Source organism: Myotis yumanensis, unplaced genomic scaffold, assembly GCF_028538775.1.
Source record: "Myotis yumanensis isolate MYYU_CA2020_CCGP unplaced genomic scaffold, mMyoYum1.0.hap1 SCAF_1, whole genome shotgun sequence".
NCBI lineage: Eukaryota > Metazoa > Chordata > Mammalia > Chiroptera > Vespertilionidae > Myotis > Myotis yumanensis.
In genome coordinates this window covers 238,681,981-238,701,941 of record NW_027223752.1, presented here as the reverse complement: position 1 = coordinate 238,701,941, position 19,961 = coordinate 238,681,981, and the positions used below count along the sequence as shown (strand labels likewise).

At 58.9% G+C, this 19,961-nt stretch overlaps 1 protein-coding gene across 5 annotated transcripts in view; it reads left to right on the top strand.

Annotated features, from left to right (window-relative positions):
* RGS12 (regulator of G protein signaling 12) overlaps nt 1-19,961 on the top strand; it is a 67,688-nt gene that overhangs the window by 40,295 nt on the left and 7,432 nt on the right. For 4 of the 5 annotated variants that reach the window (XM_070400001.1, XM_070400037.1, XM_070400027.1 and 1 more), the window contains 12 exons: nt 7,716-7,885; nt 8,161-8,253; nt 8,800-8,943; nt 9,914-10,093; nt 10,388-10,538; nt 11,716-11,792; nt 13,365-13,559; nt 13,787-13,860; nt 14,222-14,348; nt 16,232-16,328; nt 18,622-18,692; nt 19,009-19,162. In XM_070400001.1, coding sequence (XP_070256102.1) covers nt 7,716-7,885; nt 8,161-8,253; nt 8,800-8,943; nt 9,914-10,093; nt 10,388-10,538; nt 11,716-11,792; nt 13,365-13,559; nt 13,787-13,860; nt 14,222-14,348; nt 16,232-16,328; nt 18,622-18,692; nt 19,009-19,162 — 1,533 coding nt within the window. The remainder of the gene's footprint in view (nt 1-7,715; nt 7,886-8,160; nt 8,254-8,799; nt 8,944-9,913; nt 10,094-10,387; nt 10,539-11,715; nt 11,793-13,364; nt 13,560-13,786; nt 13,861-14,221; nt 14,349-16,231; nt 16,329-18,621; nt 18,693-19,008; nt 19,163-19,961) is intronic. The other variant, XM_070400018.1, reaches the window with a different exon arrangement.

The window sequence follows — 19,961 nt, the reverse complement described above, 5'->3', positions numbered from 1 at the left end:
TGTGTGTGAGAGAGTATGCATGAGTGGGTGAGTGTGTGTGAGAGCATATGCGTGAGTGAGTGTGTGTGTGAGTGTGAGTGTTAGGGGAAAGAATGGGAAGAAGGGAGTGAGGGGAGAGACAGAAGACTGATATGGTAAACAGGGCAATAGGTAGCGGTGAGCTGGCTGCAAGGTGTGTAGGCGTTCCTTCTGCTATTCTCAGTAAGCTTTCTGCAGGTTTGAAATGACATCAAATAATAAGTTGTCCCAAACAGATGGCCCGTGGAAAAGGGGCGACCCTCGTGCGAGGGAAGGTTTCCCAGGCACCTGCCCATCCCCGGGTCATTCAGCTCTGCCAGGAGCTCTGCCTGCTGGTTCCACAGGCGTTCGCGTCTGCACTGCTCTGTCCTCACGACCACGAGGGAACAGGCCAGAGGGCCTGCAACAAGGGCAGAGCCTGGCGCTCCGCTGCTCCCGCTCCACAGCCTCACCGGGGCGTGGTCCTGTGCTGCAGGGACTGAGGTCAAAGGGCATTGAGAGGAAGGTAAGACCAACTGAGGCCATGCTTCATCTTCAGGCCGTTTTCCAGAGTCGTTTTCTGGACAGTGTTGAGATTGAGGTAATACCTTTTTCCGGGGCCATCACCAGCCCCACCAGTCCCCGCCACAAGGGTGCAGCCGCATCTCTAAAGCCATGCGGCCTGTGCTAAGGCTCCTTGCCCTTGTGCAGCTCTGTGGTGCAGCTGCGTAGGGCCGAGTGCTTCTCCCACCACCATGCAGTCTCTGATGATCACTCATCATGAAAAAGATCCGTTTCATGCCTGTGAAGTGAAAAGTGTTTAGATTGAAAATCCATAGGGAGATAAGAGTTTGCACCCTTATCTATATATATAAAAGGCTAAGCGACTGCCCGACTGGTAGCTATGACATGCACTGACCACCAGGGGCAGACGCTCCGACTGGTAGCTATGACGTTCACTGACCACCAGGGGCAGACACTCTGACTGGTAGCTATGACGTGCACTGACCACCAGGGGCAGACACTCTGACTGGTAGCTATGACGTGCACTGACCACCAGGAGGCAGATGCTCAATGCAGGACTGCCGAGCTGCGATGACTTGGCAGCAGCGGTTCTCAGGTGACGCACCCTGGAACCAGAGAGGAGGGGACCCGATTCAAGAACCGCCCTCTCGCAATCCAGAAACCCTCGGGGGATGTCAGAGAGCCAGTTTTGGCCCAATCCCCGCAGACCAGGCCGAGGGACCCCACCTGCTGGAGGGACCCCGCTCATTCTGCAGACACCCTTCAAGCCGTGGTGCCGCCCCAGGTGCAGCTAGCTGGGAGGGACCCTGGGAGGTTGGCTCTAGGGCATGTCTGGCTTGTTTCGCCCAGTCCTGCCCCACTGGCCACCTTCTAATTAATTTCCTTTCAATGTGCACGAATCCGTGCACCGGGGCACTAGTACATGTTATAAGAAGCTACAAGTACTTTTTCCTTCCCACTGTAAGAGCCAGTTGCCTAGGCAGAGCCGTGCACCAAAGCTCAGCCGCTTTGTCTGGGGCCCGTGGTTCCGATGCCGCGTCTGCACCACGCTGGGCTGTAAATAATTCAGCTCCGCCGCAGCACAGGCTGAGGCCGTGAATTATACATGTGCCCGTACTGCTGTGTGCTCAGGGCACTATTGGTTTCCCTCCGGAGCTGCAGGCAGGGAGTCGCCTTTGTCCGCCTGCCTTTGCGTCGCTGGAGAAAGCGCACTAATTTCCTCCTTGGGGAGCGAGCTAAGGAACAATGTCTCTGTGTGTGGCCCGAGCCTTTGCCCGGGGCCCCGGGGGCTGTGCCGGCTGAGCCTGGTATGGATTCAGAGGGGTGGTTTGCAGTGAATGGTTGGAAGTATTTGGTTAAATGGCATCACAGTGGCTCTTATCAGCTCTACCCAGGTAAAGTCCTCGCGCGGTCTGTGCGCCTTGTGGTTGGCGGGGGCAGGCTGGCTTGTTTGGCCTCCAGGTATGTGTGTGGGGCAGAGTCGGCGGGCACAGGCAGCTGGCAGCCCGGAGGTGCCCGGGGGTCGGGAGGTAAACATTGGCTGTGCTTGACTCGAGGCGCTGGTCTGGGGGAGACGGTCTGGAGGGACAGGAGTGGGTAAAGCCCGTTGCAGGCCTCTGACATGAGTGCCTGCAGTACTGCTTGCACCAGGCAGCCCACAGGTGTGTCGGCCACTTAGAGAGGTGGCGTTTCCTGTTTCAGCAAATCTGAAACGGACTTTAGAAACCCAAGCACCAGGAAAGCATTCTTCTGACTCAACTGGCCAATTGCAAGAAAAGGAAACCACAACAGTGACACCAAAAACCAGGAAATGCTCCCTAAAGCGACACCGCTGGGCGGGTGGGTGGACTCTTCTGGGAGCGGTGCCTGGTTCCCACACACCTGACCCGAGGGAGCACAGGCAGCAGGGGGGCCTATGGGGATGCCCTCTCCTGGCCTTGGAGGTGGGGGGAATCCTGGCCTTGGAAGGAAGTCCATTTCAGGTTCAAGGTCATCCGGCATAAATGTGCGCCATGTTCCATGTGTCAAGAGCAGGCCGAGAGCGGCCCAAGGGGTGCGCACTGGAGATTCAGCATTGGAGGTGGACATCCGAGACGAGGGGCCTTCCCTTGTGAGGCAAGGACGCAGGGAGTGCTGGGCTTTGTAACCCACGAGGGCAGCTCCCGCCTTACCCCCTGCCCCCGGCTCTCCACCACCTCGTGGCTCTCCCGCCTGCAGCACCCACCGCAGGAGGCACGCGGAGGCCCCTGAGGGAAGGCGCTCTGTGGGCTGCTCTGTGCACCGGCCCTGTCTCAGGAGCCCTGGCTGCGCAGCGAGAGCGCTGGGGTGCGGCCTCGGGTGGTGTGGCCTGGCCTCCGCGTCACTGTCCGCTGTCTCGTCTGTAGCACCCCTGGTGTTTGAGTTGAGGCCCAGAAGCAGGCAGGAGGGTGTTCAGTCAGAAACAAAACAGTGGTGGGTGTGTTTCCACAGCAGAGAATGGAGACTGGGAGGAGGAGCGGGAATGCTCCTGACCCTGTGGGTCAGGGGAGAGTGAGAGCGAGGACCCCGGGGTAGGGTGTGGGGGTGCCCTTCTCAGCAGAGTGGACAGTCTCTCCTCCGTGTGGCCCCGTGTGCTGCTGGCACAGCAGCTCATCCTCTAGGCCACTCTGCCTGTTGTGCTGTTGGAATCCAAGCACCTTTCATGTGAAATAACGGCTCCCACACTCTCTGCTGGCTCGCAGCTCTGCTGCAGTTTGCGGTGTCTTCCTCCTGCCTCCCCGGCCCAGGCCCCGGCCCCTCACTGGCCTGCAGGGACAGAGCTCAGGGCTGCCCGCCTTGTGCGTATGTGGGAAGAAGCGTCTCTTCTTGACCTTCCCTGTGTACCACTGTCCCCAGGGCCTCGCACAGCACAGGGCCTTCGCCGGCTCACCTGTCCTGGAGGCTTCCCCACTTCCCCGAGGGCAGCTAACTGCTCACCCCTCAGGCCTCTTGTCAACCTCTATTGCCTCCAGGGAAGAACAGTTCACAACAGATGTGTTGGTGCGCATAATACGAGTGTTTTAAAAAGAGATCATTCATTTTGTGAGATCATCTTGTTTATCAACATAAAAGACACAGGCCCCTTTGCTCAGGGCCTGCTGAGGGCGATGTTGGCCGTCAGTAGGTGCAGAGTGGCTCGTCATTACATTCCCCTGTAGCTTATGGGGTGGAGCTGCACACGCCTCCACAAGGGTAGAGCCACCGCAGCCCTTGCTGGTCACTGTCCATACTCTTCTCCGTGCTACTCTGATTTATGGAGCTATTTCTTATTGACATGAAGGCCTTTTAAACATAAAGAAAATGAGTCCTTTGTGTGTGTGGTGTGTTACACATATTACCCTGGGATTTCTTTTTTGTCTTTTGACTTAGCTTATGGTGTTTTTTACAGAGATTTTATTTATTTAATTTTTTTATTGAGACACTAGAAGCCCAGTGCATGAATTCGTGCACCAGTGGGATCCCTCAGCCTGGCCTGCTGGATCGGGCCGAAACCGGCTCTCCAACATCCCCTGAGGGGTCCCAGATTGTGAGAGGGTGCAGGCCAGCCCGAGGGACCCCACTGGTGCATGATCGGGTCCAGGGAGGGACACGGGAGGTTGGCCAGCCGGGAAGGGACCATGGGAGGGCTCCAGGGCGTGTCCAGCCTGTCTCGCTTGGTCCCAATCGGCTGGACCCCAGCAGCAAGCTAACCTACCAGTTGGAGCATCTACCCCCTGGTGGTCCGTACACATCATAGCGACTGGTTTACCGGTCAACTATCTGCCCCCTGGTGGTCAGTGCACATCATAGCAAGCACTTGAGCGGCCTTAGCATATCATTAGCATATTACGCTTTGATTGGTTGAACGGACGACCGGACACTTAGCATGTTAGGCTTTTATTATATAGGATCAGTGATGTACAGTGTTAGTTTCAGGTGTACTATAATGATTTGGTGTGTATACATTGTGAAGTGATCACCACAATAAGTCTAGTTAAAGCCTATCACCTCACATGGTTACAGAAACCTTTCTTGTGATGAGAACTTTTTTTAATTTATTGATTTGAGAGAGAGAAATATGACTGTTGTTCCACTTCTTTATGCATTCATTGGTTGCTTTGTGTGTGTTTTTGTTAATCCTCACCTGAGGATATTTTTTCCATTGATTTTTAGAGAGACTGTAAGGTCTGGGGAAAGACAGAGAGAGAAACATCAATGTAAGAGAGACACATCGATTTGTTGTCTCGACCTGGGCCAGGGATTTAGATTGCAACCAAGGTACATGCCCTTGACCAGAATCGAACCCACCACCCTTCAATCCATGGGTCGACATTCTATCCACTGAGCCAAACTGACCAGGGCCAGTTGCTTCTTGTATGTGTCCTGATCGGGGATTGAACCTGTAACCTTGGAGTATCGGGACGATGCTCCAACCAACTGGGATACCAGGCCAGGGCCATGAAGAGAACTCTTCAGATCTATTCTCTTAGCAACTTTCAGACACACAATGCAGTGTTGCTAACTGCAGTCCCCATGCTGTTCATTAAGTTCGCAGCACGCGTTCCTTTTATACCTGGAAGTTTCCACCTTGCCCCTCCCCCATGCCACCACCTGCACCACCTCTGTTGCCCAACGGCCTGATACCCTCGAATCACTGTTCTCTTATGGCTCCGGGCTTGTGTCGTGAGGCTCCTCGTCAGTTACTTCAAGATGTGACTGGTTTTTCCTCGTGCTTCTTAATTTCATGGTGACACGTCTTTGGTCAGTGGCATTGGCTTCCGTGTGTTGGAGGGATCGGTGGCCTGTTTTTCAGAGGCTCTCCGGCTGGGCCTGCACTGCTGACTGAGCGACCCGCTGCGCTCTGTCCAGTGATGTGTGTTTCTGCACCTGCGCCCCGCAGCCGAGGACCAGTGGCGACTTGGCTACTGTTCGGGAGGGCAGGCCCTGCTCATCCCTTGTTCTGTTTTGTTCTCCAGCATTTCAGGCTTGGTTTCCCACATGAACCTTCACACTCAGTGTGTCTAGTTCTCATCAGCATCTGTTGGGAAGTGCGTTGGGTTGTATGTTAATTAGGGAGCATTAATGTCATGGTGTTGAGCCCTCGATGCTCCGGTTACTGGACAGACATCAAACTCAGAGCTGGGCCCCATCTAGGACCCCACCCCCAGAGAGAGAGAGAGAGAGAGAGAGAGAGCGAGCACATGCATGTGTGAGAGTGCACATGGGAGTATTTCCTACATCCTGTCAACGCACAAAACATCCAAACCTGTAGAGAATTGTTATAAGAGTTTATTTGAGCTAAACTGACAGCATGTGCCAGGAGCAGATCCCAGATGCTCCGAGAATGAGTTGGCAGCTTGCTTGTGCGTTTGGAATCAGGAGGGGGTGTAAGGAGATTACAGGAGGTGGGAGAGCGAGGGGATCGGATTACAGACAGGATCCTGCGCTGTTAGCTCTTCCCTCTTCCCAGTGGTTACGGCTTCAAGGAGGCATATCACAGGTGTGTTACCTAGAAGCACAGAATTGGGCAGGGCTGGCTCCAGGCAGAGAAACCTTTTACTACAGAAAATAGAGGCCTGGGCGGGACCACCCACGCTGCCCTGCCCCTTGAGGGACTTACGATCAGATCACCTGTGAGGTTACTTTTCGTAGGACCCCTCTTGGTCCACAGTTGGACACGTGGAATGGAGAGCTGCCCACATGGGGAAGTGTTGTGGCCAGGCATTTCCAGATGTTCTGTAGGCAGGAGGCCTGGCTGGGCCCTGGTCCTGCTGCACACACCGGCCTGCTGGGCTGAGGGGCCTCAAGGGAAGAGTCAGTGACCTCTGGTCTCACGCAGCTTCTGAGTGTGACTTGGGTTTTCTGTGGCAGCTACAGGATCGGATTACTCTCGCCCTGTCTCCTTTCCCTATGCAAACGCTTTCGCTTTCGGAGCCTTCAGGAGAAAGGAGCTCTAGTGAGCACTTGGATCCCAAGTGGCCAAGTTCCTGGCCTTGCTTTCTGGCCCCGAAGGCTCACGCTCCAGGGTGCGGCGTCTGCACCTGTCCGCCTCCGCAGCCCTCGGGCTTGGGGTTGCCTCTTGAGTTGTGGGCCTCTTACTCAGCACGTCTGTGGAGGGGGCTCATCTGAAGGCGAGTGTCCCTGCCGACCCATCAGGGGCTGTCGAGGCTTCACTCGCCCCACCCCTCACCAGCCTTCTCCCCGCTCCCGCCCTCATCACTGATAAGACGCCTTCTAAGTGGTTGACCTGGAGCTGGGGCCAATTAACTAGTGCACTTGACGCCTCACCACAACCAGCCGGACGGCGGGCTGCGCACTCGTACCAGGGCGGGCAGGCGGAGAGCCACGCGGGAACACGCGGAATGAGCACTGCTTCATGGGCTTCCTGTCTCAGTTGTAGGACCTCGAAGGGCATGTCCCTCTTCCTGCCCGGCTGGCCTCCACCCCTTCCGCTCAGGTTTCACTGCCAGGCCTGCCCACGCGGGACTGGCACCCAGGCTGCTCACAGGAGGTGGCGAGGTGCCGTGGGGGCATCATTCGAGAGCTCACATGAAGAGAACGGAGCCACGGCTCTCGTTCCCGTTTGAATTCTCACTGCACTGTACTACCCATCTGTCTGTTCTTCTGCCTTTAAAATACTTTCTAAGTTTATCCATCACAGTTGACACAGAGTGTCATGTTAGTGTCATGTGTGCGCATGTACTCAGGCAGTAGCTAGTGCCGTTTTGCAGGCAGCTCGGCAGCCAGCCTCCTGGGGGCACATGTGGCGCTTGCTGCATCGGGTGGCCTGTACCCGAGCCATCCCACCAACACGTGTGTCAAAACACCTCATCTGGACATGGTGCCTGGATGCTGCGCTCAGGCCCAGCCCAGGGCAGGAGTGCACACGTGTGAGTGGGCGGCTCCACAGGGCCCCGTCCTGCCCTCCACGCGCTCCTCACAGGCGCACTCCCTTGGAAACCCCCGACGGACGGCCTTGTGGTTGTGGTCGCCTTCACTGCTGAGTGTGCACCCTGCAGCCGCCGGTCTGTGCTCGGTCCATGCTCGGTCCGCTGCGCCTAGAGCAGCACAGGGCTGTCCTGGGTGCTCGGTGCGGTGCCTGGTGCGGTGCCAGAAGAGACACTGGTGGGAGCCCAGGTTGCTGCCGTGGGCAGGAGTGGGGCCGCACCTGCAGTGGGTCTGTGCTGGTCCCGCAGAGCTGAACGGTGCTGACCTGAAGGACTGCGTGAGCAACCACAGCCTGAGCAGCAATGCCAGCCTCCCCAGCGTGCAGAGCTGCAGGCGCCTGCGCGAGAGGAGGGTCGCCAGCTGGGCCGTGTCCTTTGAGCGTCTCCTGCAGGACCCCCTCGGTGTGCGGTACTTCTCTGTGAGTAGGATGGGCGCCGGGCTCAGCACCGGAGTCTTGTAAGGGCCCGGAAGGCAGCACCGTGGGCGGGTCCTGCTGCCCAAGGGGTCTGGGCGCCGTGCCAGCGGCTGCCGCGCGCGCGGGAGCTCAGTTATGGGCAGGTGCTCCCAAGCCCGCCTCTGAGAGCGAAGTGGGAAAGGTCGGCGTGAAGAGCAGTCCGCGGGGAGGCGGGCCCCGGGGATACTGACCCCACTTCTCCGAGCGCGGGTGGAAGTTCACTGACCATGTTTTTCTAGGATTTTCTAAGGAAGGAATTCAGTGAAGAAAACATTTTATTCTGGCAGGCCTGTGAATACTTTAATCATGTGCCCGCACACGACAAAAAAGAGGTACGCATGCTCCTTCGTGCCCAGGGAGGGGTGGCCATGGGCAGGATTTCATGGGGGCACCAGGGGCGGTGGAGAGGGTGTGAAAGCACCCTCACACAGTTCACACCTCAGAGTGGGCTTCTCGGGGCCGCTGTGGCATTTCCTTGTGCTGAGCACAGCCTGCGAAATGCCTTCCCGCAGCCGCGCCCCCGCGCAGTGTGGGGAGGGCGGCACACGGGCTTCCAGGCAGCCTGGGCCCCTCTCATCTTGTAAGGCCACGTGTCAGGCGTGACCCCAGGGCTGCACCAACCCTGCCCCACTTCACAGAGACCAGCGCACACGGACCGGCACCTGGCGCCCACAGTGGCGGTGCCGCCCAAGCCTGTGAGCCACGTACTAGTAATTGCCCATCGGGAAGGTTTAGAGAGGAGCCGAGTTGGTGATGGTCTCATGCTGGCCTGTACTTTGTTTATTCAACCAAGGAGTGCTTACTGCCCCGGGGACTGTCTCCAGCCGGGACCTGGGGGAGCTGTGGTCTGCAGGTGGCTCACACGCATGTCCCGGCAGCTCTCCTACAGGGCCCGGGAGATTTTCAGCACGTTCCTGTGCAGCAAGGCCACCACACCTGTCAACATCGACAGCCAGGCCCAGCTGGCAGACGACATTCTCAGCGCCCCGCACCCCGACATGTTCAAGGAGCAGCAGCTCCAGGTGAGCCCGTGCCTCTGTTGCCGCGGGGACTCTGGCCAGGCGCGGGGAAGAGGGCTCGGGTCCCAGACAGCGAGCTCCCAAGTGCCACCAGGCGGGGAGGGCAGGAGCTGGTCATCGAGCTGGGGAGGAAGGAACTGCCTTCCCCGCTGGGCTCTGGTGTCGGGTGTGGCCAACCAGACCCCGGGTCTCAGGGGCGCCCACAATGGCCATCCAGTCCCACTGCCGCGTGCGCGCCCGTGGGAAATCACAGGCAGGGTGCTGCTCGCGCAGGGCGGGGCAGGAGCAGGGTTACAGTGTGAAGAGGAGAGACGGTCTGTTCTCGCTTCGTTATATATTTGTGTTGTGTAAACTTACTCCTGCCCACCCTGGACGTAAGCTTGGATTTTTTCAATTAGTGCCTCACTGTGGCAGCAGGTGTGCCTGGAGCTCACGCTCTGTAGCCTCCGTGGTAGAGCACGTGTCCCACAGGCCTTCCAGAGTCCTGCTGTGGAGCCACGTGGTCATGGGATGAAGAAGGGAGGCGTGGCCACGCAGTCCTTGCTCCCTCCAGATGCCCATGGCTTTGGGTCATTCTTTTTTTCCCCTAAATATGTTTTTATTTCAAAGAAGAAGAGAGAGAGAAACATCAGTGATGAGAGAGCATCAGTGATTGGCTGCTTCCTGCACGCCCCCTCCTGGGGATCGAGCCTGCAACCTGGGCATGTGCCCTGACCAGGAATTGAACCATGACCTCCTGGTTCATAGGTTGATGCACAACCACCGAGCCTCACTGGCCAGGCTGGTACTGTGTTACGGGAAAGAGTAGTCAGATGTAAAGGAACTTTGGAAAGTGACTCTGGGGCGTGGGTGGAGAAAATGGCTAATGGCGTCCTTTCAGAAGAGGCCAGAGGAGCCTGAGGTCCCCGCCCCACGTCTTCAGGGCTGGCTGTCCTGGTTACTGTTAACCAACGTTGTGGCGTGGACTCCGCAGATTTTCAACCTGATGAAGTTTGATAGCTACACGCGCTTCCTGAAGTCCCCGCTGTACCAGGAGTGCATCCTGGCCGAGGTGGAGGGCCGCTCCCTCCCCGACTCCCAGCAGGTGCCCAGCAGCCCAGCCTCCAAGCACAGCGTCAGCTCGGACCACTCCAGTGTGTCCACGCCAAAAAAGGTGCTGCTGTCATGCTCATGCCCGCGGCCGTGTCCAGGGTGGGAGCTGTTCTGCGGGAGGGAAGCTGCGCCATGTGGGTTCCTTCACTCGTGGAGAATGCAGGGCACCTCCTAGGACACGGCATGCTGAGGTGGGGCTGGGGCGGGTCTGCTGGGGTCCAGTTGCTGTCTCTGGATGGGCCTGTTGCCCATAGAGCAGTTCTCACTCCCTCGCTGCTGCTCCTCAGCTGCCTAGCGCACTGCATGCGTGGAAGTCACGCACATGGTTTTCTCAACGTTTTCCCCTTGACGACAGCTGACTGGGAAATCGCGGTCAGGACGGTCCCTGAATGAAGACCTGGATGAGGACAGCGAGCGGAAGCGGAAGGGAGTGTTTTTCTCCTGGTCCAGGACCAGGAGCACCGGGCGGTCCCAGAAGAAGAAGGGCCACGGGGACCACACAAACGGTTTGTGGTGTGTGGTCGCGGGCCAGCGCAGCGGGGCTTTAGTCCTCCGCACCCCCTCCCGCTGTCTGTCCTCTCTGTGCTCCTCTGGCTCCAGCAGGAATAGGTGCTGGAAACACTTGGAAAATACACCCAAGTTGGAAAGAAAGCACCGAGGCCCGCGCTCCCAGGCGGCTCTGTCCTGGCGGGGCTCTGGTCCAGTGCTGCACCGCCCTCCTGGGGTTCAGTGTAGGCCATCGTGTGCCCGCAAGCTTTGTCCAAATTGTCGTTTTTTATTGTAAATCTGAAGGGCTGTGCCGGGGAGACAGGGCATGCGCGCCTCGTGCAGTCTGTCCCCCGACAGGACCCAGAGGCTGGGGTCCCCACATCAGGCAGCTCGTTAGCTTTAGACCCTGACTCCGGGCACTGCCCAGGAATCCAGACTTGGTGACGTGGGAATCCGTAGCTTTTGGGAGGAGGGCCAATAGTTCAGAAGGTCAGGGGACCCGGTACCCCTGTGTCTGTGCCCCACTGTGGCCCCCGGCCGGCACAGCAGGGCCTGGGGAGCAGACCCCAGGTTGGGAAAGGCCCTTCTAGGTGGGTTTTCATGGTTCCCAGCTCAGCCTGGGGTCACATGAGTTCAGTCAGTGACCGTGGGGCGGGGGAGGGGAACTCATCTAGGACTTTGCGGGAAGACGAGCCACAGGTAAAGGTGTGGTGACCGCTGGGTGTTCACTGCTGTCCACAGGGGACAGTTTCTGTTTAGGCCCAGAAACCAGCAGTTGGATAAAAATTCCAGGTTAAACAAAGCGAGGGAGGGCCTGCCCAGGAGCACTGCCCTGCACTCCCACTTGCCCGGAGCCAGCTGCGCCGGTGGGGGGACAGAGCGGGGGACGGGGGGGAACAGGGCAGGACAGGGATAACAGGGTGGGGACAGGGGGATGCAGGGGGACAGGGCGGGACAGAGTGGAGCCTATCTCTGCAGCTGTGGGGGCTCCTGGGCTGCAGCAGCCCCAGGGAGGGGACGGGGGAGGGCGGGGGGCAGAACCTCAAAAGGCCTGTTCGTCCTGCCTTCCGTCCTTCGCCTGCGTCTGCTCAGCCTGAGGGAGTGGGGGTGGGAGCTGTGACCAGGAGGTGGGTTTCTGTGTGGAGTGAGACAAGCAAGGCTGTGTGATTCTGAGTCGCTGTGTTTCCCATCAAGACCCCCCGCATGCCAACGGAGGCCTGGGCCGCCGGGAGTCACAGGGCTCTGTGTCCTCCGCCGGGAGCCTGGACCTGGTAAGTCCCCACCTGCCCTCACCCACGGGCCGAACTGCCTCACGGAGCCCACATGCCCACACGCCTAAGGAGGGCTCCCGAGCCGGTGAGGAGCCCAGGAGATGGGTGCTCCTCGGGACTGAGACCAGCTTGGGGTCATTTTGGAAACCTGGTCTCATTCAGTTACGCTGTTGGAATCCCACTGAGAACAGAAAGCTGTGAAGGCAGGTGCTTCGTCCTTGCACGTCCCACTGCCCCAGACATGGCGTGATTGGGGGCCCCACGGGGGCTCCTCTCTGTCCTCCCACCCGCTCTCTGGTTGCCTGGTTGCCTGGGGGACCCGCTGCCTGGGAGGCGACTGTGCGTGCCAGTCTAGGAGCCTGGCCGCTGCGGCGTCTGTCGCTGGGACCTGAAGGGCAGCGCACGCAGAACCTCGTCTCCGCTGCCAGGGCTGACCGCTGGCACTAGCCCGCTCCGCGAGCCCCCCAGGGCGCAGGGCGTGGCGCGCTCGTCTGTGGGCAGGGGTTGCTGGGCCTTTGGCGATCAGTCTGCCACCTGCACAGTAGCTCTCTGAGTCATGTGGGAGGGGACTTGCCCCGTCCCGAGGAACCATGACAGGAAGTGCCCAGCAGGCCAGCTCCACAGGAGGCCTGTGCAGGGGCGTTTCTGGTGAGGAAGCGAGTTGTGACTCAGGCCCAGGGGAGGGGTCAGGAGAGACCCCCGCTGCCCTGGGCTGGCCTCACCCACATCCCGCTGCCCAGGAGCCCTGCCTCTGAGCACCGCGGGCTGGCGCAGGGGTTGAGTGCTGCCTAGCAGTTTCCCAAGCTCTGGGCCTGGGTGTGAGTCCTGCAGACAGACCTGCCCCGCCCCGCCCCGCCCCGCCCCGCCCCGCCCCGCCCCGCCCGCAGGTGTGTCCCGCTGCTCCTGGGCAGGGCCGGCAGGTGAACGCCATCCTGCTCCAGGCGGAGGCAGCTAGCATTCCCTGGGCAGACAGCAGGCTCTGTCCCTCATGCTGACAGGGCAGCCCTCTGCCAGCACCAAACATGGGTGGAGCCCAAGTCTCCCTAGGCCCCCTCAGCCCCTGCCTGTCCCTCCGTGGCTTCCCAGCACCTGCCCTCGGGTTGACCTGCTCTCCCCTAGATCAGGCTGTTCTTCTCGGTGGGGCTTTGGAGCCTGGGCCGGGAGGTCGGGCAGAAAGATGACGGAAAACAGCAGAGGGGCCCCCGGCTGGACTGGTCCTCGGGACCCCTGTGTGGGTTCCAGCCCGCCATGTGGTCCCCTCCCCACAGACTGAGGTGGGCGAGGGCAGCTCAGCGTCACAGCGTGGCCTGTTCTGGGGGAGCTGGCTACGTGTGGGCCCAGGAGCACTTGGGTCTGAGGCTGGGCAAGGCTGTGAATAGTGTCTGAGCAGGAGGAAGCCCATGGCTGTCCCTGTGTTAGCGTGGCCCCCACCCTAAGTGCACAGCGAGGGTGTCGCACGGATCTGCATCTCTGGAGCTGGATGTGGGCCTCCCGAGGCGCATGCAAGCTCCCATAGCTCTTCTTGGGGTGCCCCACAAGCTCCCCGTGACCCCAGCGCCATCTCTTCCCCAGTCAGAGGCCTGCAGGACGCTGGCGCCCGAGAGGGACAAGGCCGCCAAGCACTGCTGCATCCAGCTGCCCGACGGGACGTCCTGCACGGTTCTCGTCAGGGCGGGGCTCCCCATCAAGGAGGTCCTGGCCGGGCTCTGCGAGCGACACGGCATCAACGGGGCCGCCGTGGACCTCTTCCTGGTGGGCGGGGACAAGGTACTGGGCCCTTGGTGTTAGGCCCTGGTGGTTGCCCTGCTCTGCGCTCCGTGTCTAAGCCGTTTGCTGGAGGCCGTGGAGGGTGGGTCCTGTGGCTGGGCCCCTGCCTGCTGGTGTGGGTCTGTCTGCGGCTGCTCCTCTGCGGCACCTGGGCGTCCCTGCACCTGGGAGCACTGCCGGGCGCCCGCTCCCTCTGATCCCACCTCTCGTTCCTCCTGGTTCCCAAGCCCCTGGTGCTGCATCAGGACAGCAGCATCTTGGCGTCTAGGGACCTGCGCCTAGAAAAGCGGACTTTGTTTCGGTGAGAAAAATGCAGTTGCCATTCCCATAAGCTCCCAGAAGGCTGAGCCCATCCTGAACGGGGTGGGGCAGCAGCACGCAGACCCTGGAGCCCAAGGGGCCAGAGGGTCGCTCTCCCTGTCCCATGACCACAGAGGGCCACACCCAGGGGTGGGCCGGCTGGATGGAGTTGGCCATCCTGTGGGGGAGGGGTTCTCTCTTTGCTGGTGTGACAGCCCCTCTCACCCCCCAGAAAACCTTCCAGAAGCCCCCACAGCCCGCTTCCACAGCCAGAACCTGGGGCTGGATCCGGCGGCCCCGGGCGTAGCGAAGTGAAGACTGGGTGGGTCTGTGCAGATGTGCTCACGCCTCTCTCCCCTCAGGCTGGACCTGGTTCCCATTAACCGTTCCGTGGGACTCAAGGCCAAGCCCACCAAGCCCGTCACGGAGGTGCTGCGGCCCGTGGTGGCCAAGTACGGCCTGCACCTGAGCGAGCTGGTGGCCAGGCTGGTGAGTGACTAGGGGCTGCAGCGTGTTCCCTGAGCTGGCAAATGGGGCGCCTGTCGCAGGGCCTGTGCCAGAGGCCCCCCCCCCCCCCCCGCTTAGCGCTGTGGTGCGCAAGTAGCTGCCACGCCCTCAGCTCCCCCACGCTGGCCGGGTGGGCGGTGTCGCCTCCGTCCCCCACTGTCTCATCCTGTGGAGGGGACGCTGGTTTCTTTAGACTCGGTCATTCCCAGGGGGCTGGGGCCGGGGCTGGGCTGGGATTTGAGAGGTGGTTTTGGTCCAGGGAAACCAAACTGAGGAACAAACAAGACCCCCTGAGCTCTGCTGAGCAGGTGCAGGTCCCAGCAGACAGCGGACGGGTGCCTCTGCCCTGCGCCGCTCAGGCCAGCTGCCTCGGGCGCATCTTCCCATTAAATTTCCTCGTTGCCACCCTAGCCGCTTTGCCTCAGTGAGTAGAGCGTCAGCCACGGACTGAAGGGTCCCGGGTTCAATTCCGGTCAAGGGCATGTTGCAGGCTCCATCCCCGGCCCTGGTCAGGGTGCGTGCAGGAGGCAACCAATCGATGTGTCTCTCTTGCATTGATGTTTCTCTCTGTCTCCTTTCACTTCCACTCTCTCTAGAAATTAAAGGGAAAATATCCTTGAGTGAGGATTAACAAAACTAAAAAATTTCCCAAGTCCCATCTCCACTGGCATTTCCAGGCAGGGCTGCTGAGCTAGTGGGGGCGGGATGGGGTGGAGGGGGGGTGGGGCCTGAGGAAGAAAACCCTGGGGCAGAAGGAAGGCGGGGCTGTCTCTGCTGCAGGCTGTTGGCCAGGCCCCCATCTCTTTGGAGTCACTGCCTGTCTAGCAAGCTGCACCCGTTTGCTTCAGAATACGGTGATTTATGATTTAGTTTGCCTGCGTTCTCATTTTTTTAGAAAATAAACTACTGGAGCTGTGATTTAAAATATTTCAGTGTTTTAATTTTCTCTGACACGGGCCCTAAGACGGTGCAGGCTCTTGGATGTGAGGAGAGGACTGTGTGGAGCGGGTTGTGGGGGCCAGGCTCCCTGGGCCTCCCGCTCTCTCTTGAGACCCCAAGCTACTGCGTGACCCTGTGGCCTCAGTGTCCCTGTCTGTAAATGGGTTAGTCAGAGCTGTGGTGGGACTTCCGGGCTGGTGGTGGTCAGGGCTCCGGGGGTGGAGGCTGTGACACGTGGCTTTTCTGTGGACTCACCAGCTGACCCTTCCCTGAATGTGTGCGTCCACGGAACCGACATCATGAGAGAGGCAGGGCCAGTGTGGTGGCTGCCTCCCTGGGCGAGCTCCGGCCCGGCCTCCTGCAGGAGTGGCCTCTGGGCACTTTGGGCCTCATGGCCAGCGGGGAATTTAAGAAGCCGCTCCAAGCTCAGGCTTCTTTCTAAACAGTGGCTGTGGGTCCTGAATAGCAGGTGTCCCCCCTCCCCCATGCCCCGCCCCGGCCCCGCTCCCTGTCCCTATCCACAAAGGCAGCTCTGTCCTGTTCACGTCCTACCTGTGCCCACAGGAGTGGGGCGAGGCCCATCCAGGTTGTGAGCAGGGTGAGACCTGGATGCCAACTCGATGCCTTTGAAACAGGACGTTTGTGGGCTGAGAGGGTTGCAGCCTCGCCAAGTGTCCTCGCCCCGGGCTTGGATCTGGTGCAGGGAGGCCACCAGCTGTCACTCACATTCCAGGCACCCTGGGCTTCGGGCTGGGCACCTCTGGACTGCCCTCGGGCAGCCCGGCCAAGGTGGCGGCACCCGGGGTCACCTGGCGTGCAACGACATGAAGGCTGGACCGGTCTTGCTGTCAGTAGCTGGATGTCAGACAGGTGTTCTGGAAAGTTCTGGTTCGGTGAGTCACGTGGTGCACCACCTTGGTCTCTAGAGTAGCGAGAGGGAGCCCCTGGACCTCGGCGCCCCCATATCGAGCCTGGATGGACAGCGGGTCATCTTGGAGGAGAAGGACCCCTCCAGAGGGAAAGGTGAGCGAGCCCAAGAGTCCCCCTCTCACTGCCTCCCACCAGCCCATCCCTGAGCCCTGCCTCCCCTCTCCCCCTCCACCCTCTAGAGCTGGGCCTCTGAGGCCGGGGCTAGCCCAGTCCTGCCTGGGCAGAGGCAGCAGGACCAGGAGCATGAGGGCCTCACCCGGTGACAGGCCCTGCGCTCCCCCAGGACTGCCCGAGGCTCAGCATGCCTGGTGTGGGGCGTTAACGAGACACACAGACACAGCTCTGGTCCTGTGAACGGGGACACACCCGGGCCTCGCGGACTGGGGGTGTTGCCGTCCCGTTGTCCCCGGTGTGCGGGAACCTGTGGCTCCGGGAAGGTGCTTCCGCCTGGCCCCACAGCCCTGCCCCTGCCTCCCGCAGCAGCTCTCCTGCAGAGAGCTTACGGGCTGGCCCAGCAGGGGCTCGGACCAGAGACCTGAAGGCTGGCTCAGTTCTGAGATGTCTGCTGCCTCCCCCAGGGACCTGCGGTGGCCCTGGTGGTGGCTCCTCCCCTGGGGAAAGCAGAGTGGGTCCTGGCCGGCCCTGGTCCAGGAATGCCTGCTCCGTGCTCCTCCCGCCTGCTCAGGGCCAGCCCAGCCGGGCCTCAGGCCCTTGGGCGCAGGTGAGCTGCGGACCGGGGCAGGCTGTCTGAGCAGCTGCGGGGAAGCGGGATGGCCATTCCTGCTGCCCAGGGGGGCCAGAGAAGTGGACTTGAGGCTGGGTCGGCCATTGGAGGCCAGACCACAGCCCTGACTTAGCAGTGGTTCTAATAGAAAATAGGTGACTCCCTACTTTTCTAGAGAATATTCACTCCAAATAGTCCATGAGATAAGCTCTTTAATCGCCTCTCCTCCAAACATCCCAGCACATGGGGTCCAGCCGCCTGTGGCCCTCTACACACACACACACACACACACACACACAGATACACACAGATACACACACACACACACACACACACAGATACACACACACAGATACACACACACACAGATACACACACACACAGATACACACACACAGAGAGATACACACACACACACACACAGATACACACACACAGATACACACACACACAGAGATACACACACACGGATACACACAAACACACAGATACACACACACAGATACACACACACGCATACACACACACAGAGAGATACACACACACGGATACACACACACACAGATACACAGATACACACACACAGATACACACACACACAGATACACACACACACAGATACACACACAGATACACACACACACAGATACACACACAGATACACACACACACACAGATACACACACAGATACACACACAGAGATACACACACACAGAGATACACACACACACACAGATACACACACACACAGATACACACACAGATACACACACACACAGATACACACACAGATACACACACACACACAGATACACACACAGATACACACACACACAGAGATACACACACACACACAGATACACACACACACAGATACACACACACACAGATACACACACACAGATACACACACACAGATACACACACAGATACACACACACACACAGATACACACACACAGATACACACACACACATACACACACACAGAGATACACACACACGGATACACACACACAGATACACACACACACAGATACACACACACACAGATACACACACACAGATACACACACACACACAGACACACACACACAGATACACACACACAGATACACACACACACGGATACACACACACAGATACACACACACACACAAACACACACACAGATACACACACACACACAGATACACACACACACAGATACACACACACAGATACACACACAGATACACACACACGCAGATACACACACACACACACAGATACACACACACACAGATACACACACACGGATACACACACACACACGGATACACACACACACACAGATACACACACACAGATACACACACACAGATACACACACACAGATACACACACAGATACACACACACAGATACACACATACACGGATACACACACACACGGATACACACACACACGGATACACACACACAAACACACACACACAGATACACACACACACACACACACAGCCCGTCCTGCCCCGGGCGTTTGGCCTTTATGTGCAGACTGGAGAAGGGACAGGTCACTCCCTTGTCTTCTCCCGCTTTGCTCTCAAAGATCCTATAGACGTGATGCTGCTTCAGTGCGCACTGTGACTGCAAAGCTCGGCTCTCTGTTCCTTCCCCACAGATAAACAGAGAGGAACGCCGCTCAAACAGACCACAGCCGTCAACTCCAGCTCCAGAAATTTCTCGGCTACGGTAATCCCCCGCCCGGCCCGCAGGGCGCCCCGCTCCCCGCATGCCGGCCATATGCTCCCAGAGAGCCGTGCGCTGACCCCTGGGGCCCACCACGCTCTGGTCGGGCTGGCAGCCCCTCTCAGTGTCCGCTCGCCCCCTCTGGGGCTGCTCCCGGGGCCTGCTCGCCAGCTCGCTGCCCCGTGGTGGGGACAGAGCCCGACGTGCTCTGCGGTTTGAACCCTTGTCATGGCTCCCGTTCCAAAGCCCCGCCTGTCACTGGGAATTGTGCTGTCGTGTCTGAACTGTGAGTAGAACTTTGACTTTCCTTCTGATGCAGGGAGAGGAGAGAACACTAGGCAAGTCTAATTCTATTAAAATAAAAGGAGAAAATGGAAAAAATGCTAGGGATCCCCGGCTTTCAAAGAGAGAAGAATCTATTGCAAAGATTGGGAAAAAAAAATATCAGAAAATTAATTTGGACGAAGCAGAGGGTATGTGTACTTTTTAAACTTGCACTTTTTTAGTGAATATAATGTCCGTTTCTAGTCCACTTGTCAGAGCTTTCTCTGAGGGATTGACAGCGGGTGACTGTGATCCCTGTCACCTGAGAGTGTGTTCCTCCGTGTCAGTCTAGGGCTGAACCCCAGTTTGCAGACTGAGAGCCAGGCCCCTAGGAGTCAGGGAGGACCCCTGGGGGCAGGGGCAGCACCGTGGTCCTGGCAGGCTCCCCGGCTCCCTCCATCTCTGTCCCCGCTGGGATGGAGGCTCAGTCGTATCAGGGTCCTCACAACAGGCAGCGCCAGCAGAGTGGCTGTGGCGGGGGGCCCGGGTCCCCGACCTCTGCCAGGGAGGCCTGCGGGAGGCACTGCAGAGATGGAGAGGAAGGGGTAGTCTCCTCTTTGGAAACATCTAAGAGAAAAGCAGAAGCAGAACTCATAGTGGTCACTGGGCCCAGATTTTAACCCAGAGTTTCTCTTGCTCAGCTGTCCAGCTCCCTGTGAAGTCCCCCTTACAGCCATAACCTTATACCCCACAACCCCCCTTACAGCCATAACCCTACACCCCACACCCCCCTTACAGCCATAACCCTACACCCTCACACCTCCCTTACAGCCATAACCCCACACCCCACAACCCCCCTTACAGCCATAACCCCACACCCCACAACCCCCCTTACAGCCATAACCCCACACCCCACAACCCCCCTTACAGCCATAACCCTACACCCCACAACCCCCCTTACAGCCATAACCCTACACCCCACACCCCCCTTACAGCCATAACCCTACA